This window comes from Lampetra planeri, chromosome 23, assembly GCF_965212315.1.
Source record: "Lampetra planeri chromosome 23, kcLamPlan1.2.h2, whole genome shotgun sequence".
Lineage (NCBI taxonomy): Eukaryota > Metazoa > Chordata > Hyperoartia > Petromyzontiformes > Petromyzontidae > Lampetra > Lampetra planeri.
In genome coordinates this window covers 9,845,756-9,860,871 of record NC_136129.1, presented here as the reverse complement: position 1 = coordinate 9,860,871, position 15,116 = coordinate 9,845,756, and the positions used below count along the sequence as shown (strand labels likewise).

The window sequence follows — 15,116 nt, the reverse complement described above, 5'->3', positions numbered from 1 at the left end:
ACGCATGTGGTGCGGCTGCGTGCTCACCGTCTATTTAAACTCGCTGAGCAAAACACCTCTGGAGGCCACGGGGCTTGGATGGCCAGCTGCATCTTTGAAACGTAACCTGCTTTTTTTCGCGAGGAAACTCTAAACTGGCATGCAAGCATCCTCCAGAGGTGGCCCAGTCTATTTCTGACACCTACAGTCGCAGCTCTGATAGACTCCGCCTTGAAGCGAGGCTCGAGGCAAGGTCAAGCGTCAAGCAGAGACACTGCGATCGAGGGAGTCACGCGCGCGCGTGACGCGTGGCTGAATCAAAGTGGCCCGGAGTCCAGCGGCCTGCCTGGGTCCTACGCGAGGCGTTGACGGAACACAGCTTCATGTGAGAGTTCGTGAGCTCACGAGTGTATTTGGCCTACTCTTCCACGCTGTCCCGTACGTCTTGGAAGAGAAAGGCATACACACGGTTGGGGCGCCACGGTGGCTAGGAGATGTTAACTACCTCGCTGGGTATGCAGGAGGGCGTGGGTTCGATCCCGACCCTGACGACGATTGTATATTTGGAGTTTGCATGTTCTCCCCGTGGTCGCGTGGATTTTTCGCCGGGACCTCTGATTTTCCCTTCTATATATTTAGAATCAACATCATGCGTTTATAGTGTTTTGCTGCTATGCATTTCCACGTGATAATCCACTTCGTTGAGCTATCATTTGTGGCCAGGTCGCTTCTGAAAAAAAACTAAATAGCTCAGTGGGACATACCTGGCATGCATTTTTTAAAATAGTTTATCCAGAATCTGAATATTGATTAATTCTGGAGGACTCCTATGAGCCATAACAAAAATAACAAAAAATTACGATTTTTTTTGTTACTTTCTTTGAACCTATCTACGTTGACTTTACCGAAAGACCCAAATAATCTGACCCCATTGTTTTCTCATTTCCACGACGTGGCACGGACATTTACACCGCTGCCACTGACATCTTCACTCGGTAAAGCCACTTGGTTGAGCTATCAACGACAAAGAGACGTGTTTGTTGTTTTTACTTCATTGTATAGCTGTCAACCCATTAGCAGTGCCTACCTCGTTACAGACCAATTCAGACTGGACACCCCGTGCCCTTTATACATCTCAACGTTCATCCTACAAAGCCCCATCACAAGGGAGTAAACACAAACAAATAGACAAAATGTATAATTTTTGTGTGCCCGTATTGAAACGGCTGTACGCCGTATGGACCTGTAAACTCAATTGCCCTACACAAGAATACGAGATAAACCGTACGCACGGGTTGACACGGCATGTAACTTACATAGGGGCGACCAAACCGGTAACCGGTTTCAACGCCGTAACCGGTTACGCACAATCAACCGCGTCGCGGAAGCGATCTGCGCATGCGCAACGGGCCCCCGAGTCGCCGATTGAGCGGCGTGTTTATCTGCGGATTGTCAACATGATGGAAGGCGACGCGGAGTTTTGGGGCAGGTACAGGGCGATCTCGAGCAAGCTGAGAAAGTGAGTGGCGCTGCGGCGTGCGGTGAGCGAGGAAGGCGTCGCGTGCTGCGGGAGGAAATTGTCGAGCGAAGCCACTGCGCACCCCCCCCCCGACCCCCAACCCTTGTGGGACTAGATTGCCTACCGGCAGAGGAGAGGGTCTCCCGGTAGAGTATCTTGAGCGTGTGCCGTAGGCCTCTCCGGGCGCCGTATGGGGCGTCCGTTCGTGTGTAATGTTTCAATGCTTAGGTAATATTATTATTATTTACCATCACCTCGCGTCTCTCGGTGCATGGCGTTTAATTTGTTTAATAATTAAAAAAAAACAGTCACCTTGTATTTCTTGTGAACACGTGACGTGGATGTGTGTTATTTGCCGCTTGTCATTTGCGTTTCGTCCGTGTGCTCTAGACGATTTCTAAGGAAGCCAAATGTCGCGGAAGCAAGCGAGCAGTTCGGTGAGTAAAAGGTGCTCCCGAATCGCATTGAGCGAAACGCCGGAGTCCGATAAAGGCGCGGCCCTGCAATGGCTCTCTGCCGGCGGAAGGGCCTCCACTAGAGGGAGCTCTCGAGTTGTATTTGACCGACTTCTTCCACGTCTCGGAAGGAGTTTGGGAGTCCCCACGATGGAGCCCCCCACCACACGCAGCCTGCCGCTCTGACGACTGCGGTGTAGAAGTTGAGAAACTTGCACTGTTGCTTCAAGTGCTTGCTGCCTTCGAGATGGATGTAACTGGCAGCGGCATAATCCCGTCTTCTCTCATCGACGAATGTCCACAATAGCAGAGCGCTGGGCTTGTATGAGACTACAGGGATGCTTGTATGATATACTGGAGTACTCTGACAAGTGTTACATGAGGTAGCCGAGTACAATTCGTTCAGCTGGGTTAGATGATTAACTTGAACCTGTATAACATTATGGCGCGACCCCGGGGTCCCATAAGCCCCTGGCTCTCGCATAAATATAATATTATAATGTAAACAAAAACTTTGCTCTTTTTCACCAATGGGTTTGAAGGATGGTGGCAAGTGTTGTCTGAAAACTACTTACCTGCAGTACCTCTATTTAATACACTATCGAAAAAACGATTTACACCCTTCTGTTAATCATTGTGTTTCTCAGTGTGGATTAGTGAACACACTTTGTAAACGGTACGTAAAATAGTACGCGTTTTCAATGCGCTGTTCATATTGTAACAAGCGTTTATACCAATGTTACTCTACAGAGTAGTGGGTCGCCGCTCCTCTTATCCGCATTGATACGAGCGGTATGTGGGGACTATGGCTTAAACGCAAAAAAAAACCTATCTGCACAGATGCATACGGACAAGAGAAGTATTATCAAACAGGAGGAATTAACGGTGCAACGCATCTCATCTGTTAAATATCTGCAGGTAATAGGATTGTCATCGATTGATCCTGGCTGCAGGCATTGGTAGGTCACAAATAATAATGAAGATGTGAGAATTATTTCATTTTATTATGTTTTATTTTTATTATTTTATTACTTCCCTTCTACGTGACTTTACCGAAAGAACCAAGAAGATAAGAGAGCAGTTTCACTGTATTATGCAGACCGTGATGAAAAATAAAGGACTTAAGTCGCGTAGGCAGTTTGAGCAGCTTTGGAATAAAACTCATGATCCTGCCCATACCCGAGCATGGAGCGCATTCGCTTGTTCAGCTCTTCTGCGCATTCGTCCTCGCCGCTGCGCGTGGACACGACACGACAACAGAATGATCCGCGCCAGGTGGGTCACGGCGTTTATGTGCGCGGTGGGACGGAGTCGCCAAAAAGAAATAAATCAATTACGATTTTTACTTCTGTTTATTCGGGACCCTGTGGTCGCGCCATAAGGTTCATATGATCTCAACCAATAAGTACTGTCATTCATAGAGACGTAACATTGGGCCACGTTTCTTGATAAAGGGAGCTATGCTCATAAAATGTCCTCTTGTCGGACGTACTGACTCTTTCATCCACACTAGGATGGTGATTGTGCCATTCACTTTCATATCTGTCAGTCCATTTAATTATTTCATAAATGAGCCCTGTTTTTTATGTTGATAATTGTCCTCAAAATGATGCCCTGCATATATCGTTATGATGCATTTTTGTTTTATTTGACGAAGTTTACCTAATTTGTGGAGCTGCCCTTAAGTAACAGAAGTGAATAATCACTCAAGATGCTGCTACGTTTGGGTAGACAGCTTTCACCGTTAAGTGACCCATCTGGTCGTCTCTCAGGCCACTTGGGTTGTTTTGTTCATGCTGGTGAACCTAAGAATACATTTCGACAGCTGCAGAGTTGTGGCACTGTTTTAATATGGAGGCAGAAAGCCATTGTGCCCTAATGCATTGTAATTAAAATAGTTTGGAGTGAGTGAAGACAAATAGGAATCTGCCTTTAGTTAATGAGTGCTAATGTGCTCTAAAGAATACATTGTGACCACAAAGGAATTCAGTTACTTCAGGAGTAAAGAAATGTGAGTCGTGTCAATGTCAAGTGGCTGGTAATGTAGCATACATTTTTTATAATGGCAACAACAACTACGTGATGAAATACAAATTACAATTATCGATTGGCATACTCTGCCATGTCATACATATTCGATTTAACGTTCCTTTTTACCCAGAAGCCCACATTTTCTCCAAGGATGAACATGGCTTGCTCCACTTTCTCAAGTTTCTGGTGCAATCAACAAGACCCCCTTCAAGCAGGAGGCTTTGTCGTGAATGCCAGCCTAATTAATGCCCTTCCAACTGAGCAGATGGGGCACAGCATATATTTTAGTGACTAATTGATCCCTGATTATGGGCTGAATTCAGCTGCCCAAACTCAGGGGAGAGTGTATAAAAATGCGACACTATTAATGGCTTTCTCCAGAGTGTGTGCTAAAAGAGTCAGCATTTTTTGGCATGTATTTTCACTTGTATGGGACATAGGGAGGGGAGCCCTTGCCTGAAGCAATCGTAAGTAGCACTTTAAAACTTATATTTAAAAGCATACTTATTTTTTGTTTAAATCCCAAACAACAGGATATCTTTCGCGGGAGCTCAAGCAGCAAGAGTGTTTGCAGTACGCTGGATTCTGCAGCCTCGCCCAAGCCAGGTGAAGGTCACCAAGCCCCAAACTGGTTGCATTTCAAGAAAGTTGGCTCCAGATTCACCCCATTAGTGTGAAGGCTATTTCACGCCATGCTATGTGGAAATTATTGCATCATATCTCCCACTGCACCAGAATAAACAGTCATTCCTTCAAAAGCCTAGGTTAAATTACTAAGCATGCAAAACATTCCTTTACTTAAGCCTGGATAAGTCACAATTGACATAGCTTTAACTTCCATGTGGTCATCTATAAGCAATAACCGATCCACTCACGCACATGCCAACCAGACTCACTCACCCACCTCGGTTATCATTCACCCACCTACCCTCATTCACCCACCTACCCTCATTCACTCAGCCACCCAACCACCCAATAACCCTCACTCAAATCATCCACCTGCCCACACTTACTCACCCAACCACTTAAACACCCACCCTACCCACACTCGCTCAACCACTCCATCGCCTACCTACAAAGACAAAGATATCCCGTATGGCCTTAACAGACTGTAGGGGTAAGTGCTATTAGCGAGCACCTATGAAGACCGGCACGGTACACGAGGGGGTGGGTGGCCAGCACCACGCCCGACCACCATTTGTCTCCCAAGTGGCGATGTTCACCACACCAGGGCTCACCTACCCTACCCACACGCACGCACTCAGTCGCCGTCTGCCTCCATGTGTTCTCACTGCCACCCGGGTCTTCCGCTGCACGCAGATGTGAGCAGACGGTGATGAATGGTCTCGGGGAGGCTGAGGCGCTGACCGAGGCGGCGAGGTTGTTCCTCAAGGCGGAGGTGGAGAACTGGGAGCTGCGCTGCCCGGGCCTGGAGGAGAACCTTCAGGCCGCCATCAACGCGTACAACTATGCCGTCAAGGCAAGCCCGGGCACGCCGCAGGGCCTTCAGTTGTTAAAGTGTGCCACCGGCGCAGAGTTGTTCACGAGAGTCGATGGGGGGGAATGGAGCGCAAGGATGGCATGCACTCTGTATTTTTAACATTTGGCCGGTATTGTGAACACCGATATTCTCACCTGCCGCCTTGCATATTGACGTGTGTGTGCGTGTGTGTGTTTGTGTTGAAAACCATCCCCAGGTGTACATAGAGATAAATCGGCCAGCTCTGGCTGCAAGCCTCTGCCTTGAGATTGGATATTCTCTTAAGGTGGGCGATCAGATGCACTTCACCTGTCACACGCGGCATTGCACGCGTTACAGTGGTGCAAAAGCAGATATCGTGCTAACACTGCGGCTACAGCTGTTCTCTGTGTGTTGAGTGCGTGCCGCGTGTTTTTTCTTTGGCACGACTTCCCGATGTTTTCGCTCTGTGCCGGGAGTGAAACCCATTTCCATGAAGAAGTTGCAAGAACGTGGAGAAAAACGTCAAACATTGTACCAACCAACATGGGGACACGTCCTGAAAAAAGTCATATGAGAGTTCTAACCATCGAACAAAGACGGTCACCGCATTACACACTTTCAGATGCGCTTCTGTGGCCATCTGGAACGATCTTCCTTCCAATATTAGGGAGCCACTGGAGCTTTGCACTTTTAAGTTATCTAGTTATAAAACTAATTTCTTTAGAACTGCTTTTTGTGTTTAGTTTGTTGTCCTTCCCCCGCACCTCCGATTAGCACGGTTAGCTACGTACGACGCGAAAGAAGTTCAACGTACCTACAGCGCTGCTGCGAATACCCAAGCAAGTAGTCTTGCAGTTACCATGCCCAGAAGCTGCAGTGTTTGGTTGTTTTGCTTTCCATAGGGCTTGGAGCGACCAGGGGAGGCGGAGGTGTTTTTCCAGCGGGCGGCTGAGCTGCAGTACCAAATGCCCATAGAAAGCCTGCACTCGTTAGGGCTTGCCGCCTCCTGCAAACTGCTAACGCGTAAGCCCAGCTCGCACTGCGCAACGGGGTTGTAACCTGCGTACACACTTTTTTCACGTTTCGCTTGCACCTCTAACCGCACAAGTGTGCGCTCGTGTGTGGCGGGGTGTTTCCGCGCGTGCCTGTGCGCGTGCAGGCGACTACATGGGAGCGTTGAATGTTTTCACCGAGATGCAGCTGACGGCAGAGCAGAGAGCGCCCCGCTTTCCCGGCACCAATGCGCCGATCGGTAAGATTGACTGGCCCGCGACACGCTGATTGATGAGTAAAATAAACAGACCTGAGGTGGCCGGGTGATGTTCAGAGGTCGGCACGCTGAGCGAGCTGCCACTGCTGAGATCATGGGTTGAAATCCAGACAGCTGCCCATCATTAAACCGCATTAAATTATAGTAATAGGTTTTTACCCTTTTAAACTGGTACAAAACTGACACCTTTATTCAAGGCATCATGTTTGAAATAACCACAACACAGAGTTGCTTCTTTTTGTTTGCTTTTTTGACTACTTGTGTTGTGGTTATTGCAAACACGATGCCTTGAATAAAGGTGTCAGTTTTGTACCAGTTTAAAAGGGTAAAAACCTACTACTATATTTTGCCACTGGTAAAAGAGATCTCATAGTGTAAACGCATTAAATTCGTTTTTGGACTTCATGTGGCCATATTCCAGCTCCTTGAGAATTAAAAATACCACTTTGACTCGCGTAGCATGGTGGGTGGGCAAGTGCTGCCCCCTGGTGTGAGCAAGGTCACTTTAGGCAGTGGTTCTTCACCTGGGGTGCACGAGATGCCCTTTCTGGGGGTGCGAGACATGGCCAGATTTTTTTAGAAGGTAAATCATCGAAAACACAAATTAAGCATGGGCACGCAAGTACAATGGGGGTGCGGGCTGCAGTAAAAGGTTAAGAACCACTGCTTTAAGGGATCTGGGAAATATTTTTACGATATCTGATTTTGAGTGCTGTTCTCTAACACGGTCAGGCACCGCTCTGCAACAGTTCCGAATGGATTCCCTTAGTCTCATGCTGCTGAGAGTACGGTCGGGATTCACCTTTGGGGGGTGGGGGAAAGGTAAGACAATCAAAGTAATAATAGTTCTCTGTTCAACTCTACACACAACATACAATTATTGGGTGAAGTCAGCCAATGCACTTTCCAGATCAACATCAACTGGCAGCGTTTGTTGTTGAAACAGGAGAATTCTGATCCGTTCGCTGCCTTCTGAGTCTCATCAGCGGTTTGCGTTTTGTCCGCTTTGGCCTGAAAGTCATTGAAAAAGAGATTTTTTAGCCCCGCGAGCCTCACCTGAACCAAACCGACAGACTGACTGAGTGAGGCTTGTTATATATTTTTGGGTTTCCGGATGAATCGTAAGCAGTTTGACGTGTGCTAGAAAACCCGGATCGTCCACATTTCTGTGTTATTGGTCATCCACCACTGGCTTCATTGGCACGCCCTACAATCCGGTAGATATCATTGCATCTTCCTTCCACAGATGGCAGCACCATCACGTTAACACATTAATACACTGAACAAAACCCGACTTCCTGGATGCTGAGCTTTGTAGGTTATCAACTTTCATCACCAGGAAAACACCCATTATTTTGCCACACAGCGCTCTGTTTAAGGCATTGCTTGAATTTACATTTTACAACATTTATTGATCAGGTTAGGGAGTATCTCCAGTAACGATCCGCACTAACCAGCGTGGTGAATTATGGAGCGCGTATCTCTGCACCTGCTCCCCCGCCCCCCCTGAGCCAGCGCCCCCAGTGATAGTGCAGTGCTCAGGCACGAGCGACTCTGCTTTCACCGCTGCGCCACGGGACGTATGTTGAACCTCTTTCGCGCCGCACGTAGCCAACCGCGCTAATCGGGCCGTGGAGGGTGTCGACGACTTGGGAGGAAGCCCTCGTGCAGCGGCGGCGGATTGATCACGGCTGCCACTGACGAACGCGTCTCGTCTGTCGTGTGGCTCTCGCAGGTGCCTTCAGTGACATCATCGCACGCAGCGAAGTGGCACGGGTGCTTCTGCTCATGCTGCTGCAGGTGGGTGTGTGTGCGCGTGTGGGGAGCGGTCGTGTAGCGGTTAGCGCTATGCTGCGCTACGAACCTGGCGACCCGGGTTCGATTCCCACTCATGGCCAACACCAGTGACGATTATCTGAACTGGTCCCTAGGTCGACTCAGCCTCAAATGAGTACCTGGTGCGGTGTGTAAACATCGCCACTGGGGAGACAAAGTAGGCCGGGCGTGGTGTTGGCCACCCACCCCCTCGTGTGCCGTGCTGGCCTTCATAGGTGCTCGCTAAGAGCACTTGCCCCTACAGTCTGTTAAGGCTATATAGGGGATCTTTGTCTTGTGTGTATAGAGAGGTGCTCGCTAACAACACTCGCCCCTACAGTCTGTTCAGGCTATACGGGGGGTGGGGATCTTTGTTCTTTGCGTTTGCATGTTACGACACCACGGGGTGCATTGCAGCCTCCGCCCCAGCGGCTCGCAATGGAGCACGCCAAGACGCTGGAGAGGTACGCGTGGGAGTCCTTCGAGAGCCCCGGGCAGAGCAAGGGTGAGTGAGGCTGCGCCAGCTTCCGTGCCCCCGTGGCTCGATAAAATATCCCCCCCCCCCTCTTGGTGAGTCTCGCACCAACTTCATTTTAGCACAGCAAAAATGTGGACTTGAACTGTTCCATCTGTATAGGATAGAGCGTTTCTCCCTCGCAATGGTGGATTTTTCCCGGGGTTCTCTGGTTTCCTTCCACATGTAAACACTCATTAATTGGCTGATTACAACCTAATATGTAGAAGTCCGCAGAGCTTGGGCAACTGTTGACACAGGCTCATTGCATGGCTGCCTTCCTGGTTGTCTGTGGTTCCTCTCTCCCTATGAGAATGAGCGAATATACTAGTGCTTAGCACTGCACCAGTCGCGTGGCGAAGAGGGGTCTGTCTGGTGGCGGCTCCGTGCAGACACTTGGGAATGTTCATGCTCCTACACAGTCTTCTGTTCATGTGCCGCACCGGTGTCAACTCGAGTTTTCACCTGGTTGAGCAAAATAAACGTGAAAACGTCGCGTGGCTTTGAGGTTCAATTCCCGCGGGCAGCTGGACACAGCAGCGGTGGTGAGTTGTGCTCAGCACTGCTGATTGATGACATGATTTCCTTTCCAGACAGCGGCGTAATTGGCGAGGCTGGGTCATCGTGTGCTGTCTGTCATAGCCTATGTAGGAAACGTCGGGATTTCCCAAAAAGTACAAAATGTATTAGTAATGATTCCTACACATCTCCGTCTCTCCGCACATCAACAATTTAAGTGTTTGTTTCACAACCAGTCAGCCACACGGCCTTCTGGCAGTGCATAATTTGAAGTAGCATTGGTTCAGCACAAGCAAAACACTGGTTTCGACACACAGCGTCTCATCAGCGTAGTCGGACTTGCTTGAATCACTGCTGGCGAACTGCCGTCCCAACCTCCAAATGGTATAAAAAAAAATACAACCGAAAAATAACGACGCTCACGATTACTCCGAGTTAGGAAAAACGGAGCGCTCTCCATCTGTGCGTCGTGCGACTTGGCCGCCTCCAAGGAAGTGGATGCCCTCTGCTTGTCTGTGTGGCTGCAGTGAACTACTTGACCGACGAAGTGTTTCTCCTGCTGCAGTCGGTCGTGGTAAGCTATGCTCACCGGCGCGCTACCCATCTGTGCCTGCGACTGCCGACTGGGACCATAGCTTCCCTTTAGAACAGAGGTGGTTCTTCTTAACCTGGGGTGCACGCTGCGAGATGCCCTTTCTGGGGGCGTGAAGGCAAGGCCAGATTTTTTTAGAAGGTAAATAATCAAAAGCCAAATTAAGCACGGGCACGCAAGTACAACCACTTTGTTGCATTAACGCTATGTATTTATTACTATAATAAATGTTTTTATAATTGAGAATCAAAGGGGTGCAAGGCTGCAGTAAAGGCTCAGAACCACCGCTTTAGAATAACATCGTCACTGTGCGTAGCGACAGTGAGCAAAGTGCCGTCACTTAAGTTTCGCCTTTCCAAGCATTTCAGTTTTTCCCAAAGCTCGGAAAACGCTGAGTTCACCTTGACTCTGCGTGTGACGTCATGTGCTACGGGTCAAGTTCAAGAGGTCGTGAACTTCACCACGACCCTCTCCCCATCGCTACCTTCCACTGGGTCCTGGAGTTGTTGCTGCGTAGGGGCCTCTTAGCAAAGGGGTTGTTCTAGGTGCCTCTTGGTCTTTTTGGTTTGGGGCTACTGAGTTACCCACTGCAGCGCTTGTCTTGGTAACCTGCCCTACTCCGTCCTATGCAGGTAATCCATTCACCGCAACTACCGTTTCCCGATTACAGTCAAACCTTGGATTGCGAGCATAATTCGTTCTGGAAACGTGTTTTTAATCCAAAGCACTCGTACATCAGTTGTGATCACGTGACGCTCGGCAGACAAAGTGTATACACGTACTACTCGTATTACTGTACACATGTGGCAGGCGTTTTATTAAATGAGCATGTCCTCTTCGGATGCTTTATTTCAACATATTTCAGGCTTTCTTATAGAAAACTCGTCATCATCGCGAGCCATGATGAGCCCACTACTGGATTATTGTCTCCCAAAGCTGCACCCGTCTTTAGTGTCTCCCGGCGATGTAATAATCCGCCGAGCACCTGCACAACTAGCCGGTCTTATCGCTTCGTAATGAACATCGCTGCGTAGTAGTAATTAAACACAAGTATGTCCGGCCAAATCGATAAAGGGTCTAGGAGTATGGAGGCGAAAGGTGACGGTTGTGTGGGCTGCCGTGGTACTGCTACAGTGACGGTTGTGTGGGCTGCCGTGGTACTGCTACAGTGACGGTTGTGTTGGCTGCCGTGGTACTGCTACAGTGACGGTTGTGTGGGCTGCCGTGGTACTGCTACAGTGACGGTTGTGTGGGCTGCCGTGGTACTGCTACAGTGACGGTTGTGTGGGCTGCCGTGGTACTGCTACAGTGACGGTTGTGTGGGCTGCCGTGGTACTGCTACAGTGACGGTTGTGTGGGCTGCCGTGGTACTGCTACAGTGACGGTTGTGTGGGCTGCCGTGGTACTGCTACAGTGACGGTTGTGTGGGCTGCCGTGGTACTGCTACAGTGACGGTTGTGTGGGCTGCCGTGGTACTGCTACAGTGACGGTTGTGTGGGCTGCCGTGGTACTGCTACAGTGACGGCACGGTTGTGTGGGCTGCCGTGGTACTGCTACAGTGACGGTTGTGTGGGCTGCCGTGGTACTGCTACAGTGACGGTTGTGTGGGCTGCCGTGGTACTGCTACAGTGACGGTTGTGTGGGCTGCCGTGGTACTGCTACAGTGACGGTTGTGTGGGCTGTTGCGTTATTGCAACAGGTGTCATGCCAAGAGAAGGACATCGAATCGCTGAAGGTTTTGCAGAAGGAACTCTGGTGAGTCCTTGGAGTGTTTCTGCCGCCCCGCTCCACGCCCGCACCTTGTCCACTTCCCCTGTTGTCTCCGCCTGTCCCCCGTCTCTCTCGGCGCTTGCTGGCCTTGCATTCCCTCCTGCCGACAAAAAATTGGGTAACCGTTGCCCTCTTGGTTTGTTATGTTGAATAGTTTTTTTATAACAAAAAACTCGGGAAAATAAAAGGTATTGATTACAAAAACGTAATTCGGTATTTACTGCGTGCGAGGACATTGGTGATTGTGTAACTGCTGTGACGCAATTGCAGTTTTTTGGTACAAATTTACGTCCTTTCATCTTGTTTCTGGCCATGGAAATGAAAAATAGGTATCACCTTTGGCACTTACAGATTAAAACCTCTCCCACGGTTCGATGAATTGTCTCGTATCGGGATTAAGATCTCATTGCGTGATTTAAAAAAAATATAACTTCTCTCCCGGATTGTACTGCCTCATTTGGGCTCTCTATCACAGTTGTTCCGTCTTGTTCCTCTGCCTCTCCTTGTTAAGTCGATTCGCCGAATGGTACCGTGTCCATATAACCTGCAAAAGCCGTGATTGTCGCTTGCACACTCGAATTTCTACACGCGCCACGAGCATGAGAATTCACTTCAACTGCTTTATCTGTCCGCATCCTGCTTCCTCACCTTGGCATCACCCACTCTGGCTGCCCGTTGTGCTGTGGGTCCGTGCTTCCAGGCCTCTGCTGAGCACAGAGCAGAACCACTTGATGCACCTCGTCATCCAGGAGCTGCTGCACCCGTCCGGAATGGGCTACTGAGACGAGGCGATGACTGCCGGGAGCCGCTGTGTTGGCCATGCGTGTTCAGGTCGTGCGTGTGTATGTGTTTGTACATGTGTGTGCGTGCGGGCACGCATGTGGAAATGTATGTACGTATGTTGAACTTCTTTCGCACCGTACGGAGCCAACCGTGCTAATCGGAGGTGCGGGGGAAGGACAACAAGCTAAACACAAAAAGCAGTTCTAAAGAAATGAGTTGTCAATCTAGATGATTTGAAAGTGCATAGCTCCAGTGGCTTCCTAGTATCGGAAGGAAGAGCGTTCCAAACGGCCGCAAGGTAGGGCATCTGAACGCGTGCGATACAGTGACCGTCTTTGTTCAATGGCTAGCCAAAAGCCGCTTCGAGGATGACTGAAGTTCGGGAAGTTGCAGCGTAGCGGTAAGCAAGCGGCGCTACAAACCCAGCGACCCAATTTAATTTCTGCTCGCAGCCAATAACGGTGGCGAATATCTGAACCAGTATTGGGCTTATCCTCGGTCGACTTAGCCTCATATGAGTACCTGATGCGGTGTGTGAACGTCGCCACTCGGCCGGGCGTGGTGCTGGCTACCCACCCCCGAGTGTGCCGTGCTGGCTGTCATAGATGCTCGCTAACAGCACTTGCCCCAACAGTCTATTAAAGTCGATAGGAGGGGTGTGTGTGCGTGCGTGCGCCGGTATTACTGGAAGTTAAAAGGCCACGCCGTACTGTATGAAGAAGCTAATGCCTTTGAACGCAGTGGCTTTGGAATCCCAGGTACCAATCATTTAGCTCGCAAGATTAAACTCAGCTGCCCCGGATGTTTGCATTTAAAATAGATATTTGATATATTGTTTATATTTCTCGTCGGTCTCATCTCATTACTTTCGTCAGCTGTGACAATTTCAAAGCCTTTGAAAGTTGTGAATGTGCTCTGTGGTGTTCTCTTGAGTTGTGCGCACGGCGGCTTGCGGTAAGCCGTGTGCAACAACTTGTCGTTTGGTAATGACCGCGTGAGCCGACTCTAATGGATAGATAGATAAATGATGGATCGTGTGGGTGGACACCGGCATGCACACTCACGCAGGCAAAGAACGAGGAGTGCGGAGAAGTAAATTATTCCATTGAGCAAAACATTGCCCTACGCGTTTTCCGTACGGCAGAGCATTTTACTTTTAATGCGGACCGTGTAAACTTTTCTCATTCAAGTCTCACATGGCCATCTGAGTTAAACAGGTGCTGTGTGTAAAGCAACTGTATTATGGTAGCCTCAACCCAGTCATTTACGACCACCCTGGAAGTCCATGTGAAATGATGGTAATTATTTGTAATTTAGTTTCAGATGGCTTGTTGATCTGCGGTCGTCTCGTAGCTGTTTGCGTAGGTGCGCGTATCGGGGTAGTCGCTGTGCTCACCGCATCTGACACGAGGCTGTGAAACGAGGTGTGTGCTGCAATTTGGCCTGTGGGCAGGTGAGCGCACCCTACCTTGGAATCTGTCGACCCTTTGCCGGAGGAGTTGCAATCTGTTCGGATATCCTGCCACTCTTCAACTGCGATGGTGGTGGGCCCTCTACCTCGGACCCCCGTTCGAACCCAAAATACCCCAGTGTTGTGAGCGGGTGGAGCGGTCGGTGGCGCGCTCGGCGATCCCGAGCGATTCCCACAACGCACATGAAGAGCCAAGGTGGTGGCGCACCCACGGGGGAAAAAGGTCCGCGGATGCCACCCACCGCGGCCTCGCGATCGCTCCCTGCCCACGACGCCACGTCGCGCCCCTGCTGCTCGGCAGACACGCGGCACGCGGAGAGAGCCACCTCGAGGCAGCGGTGATGCCCGTCTCGGGCTTCCACCCAGCTCCAGCGCCCTCGTCGCACCGTTTTTTTTTGTCCTGACCGTATCGCGTGATGAGTTCGAAGCGGGAGTTCGAAGCGGGTGTCCGGGCCTCCCCGAGATCGGCTCGGTTATTAAACGAGAACCTGTTGCAAACGTGCGATAATCGGCCTCGTAGGCCGATCACTCGAACGCGTGCACCCTTTCCCATGCGCCGTCCACGTCGATGCCCTCTAATCTGGCACAGCAGTGGCTTTAACCGGATCGCGGATCGTGGCCGGCCGCGAATGAGATCATCATGTATTTATGAGCTGTCCGGTAGTCACATTCCGTATGAATTGTGTTTTCACCGTGTCCACGCGCAAACGCGGCCTTGCATTGTGAAGTAAATGGGTTGTGTCAGTCACGCCGCCTCGTTTCATTATTGGCTCATTTATCATGCAACGTCGTCGGGTGATGGCTGTGGATGACTTTGTATACGAACACGCGCGCACACACACGCAAAGGTGCCCCGTGTAGCCTTCACTGCTCGAGCAAAGTGCTGTTGGCGAGAACCTATCAAGGTTGGTACGGCGCCTGGCAGGGGTGGTGTGG

General features: G+C 50.0%; 1 protein-coding gene across 1 annotated transcript; it reads left to right on the top strand.

Moving 5' to 3' along the window:
• The first annotated feature begins 1,351 nt into the window (after positions 1-1,351).
• On the top strand, positions 1,352-14,928 carry LOC144726465 (40-kDa huntingtin-associated protein-like). The gene is made up of 12 exons (XM_078605200.1): positions 1,352-1,498; positions 1,889-1,935; positions 4,518-4,590; positions 5,305-5,464; positions 5,682-5,750; positions 6,349-6,469; positions 6,606-6,698; positions 8,452-8,516; positions 8,949-9,036; positions 10,092-10,138; positions 11,856-11,911; positions 12,627-14,928. Exons 1-12 carry the CDS (start codon positions 1,437-1,439, stop codon positions 12,706-12,708), a joined length of 963 nt encoding a protein of 320 aa, XP_078461326.1. The 5' UTR covers positions 1,352-1,436; the 3' UTR covers positions 12,709-14,928.
• The last annotated feature ends 188 nt before the right edge of the window (positions 14,929-15,116 follow it).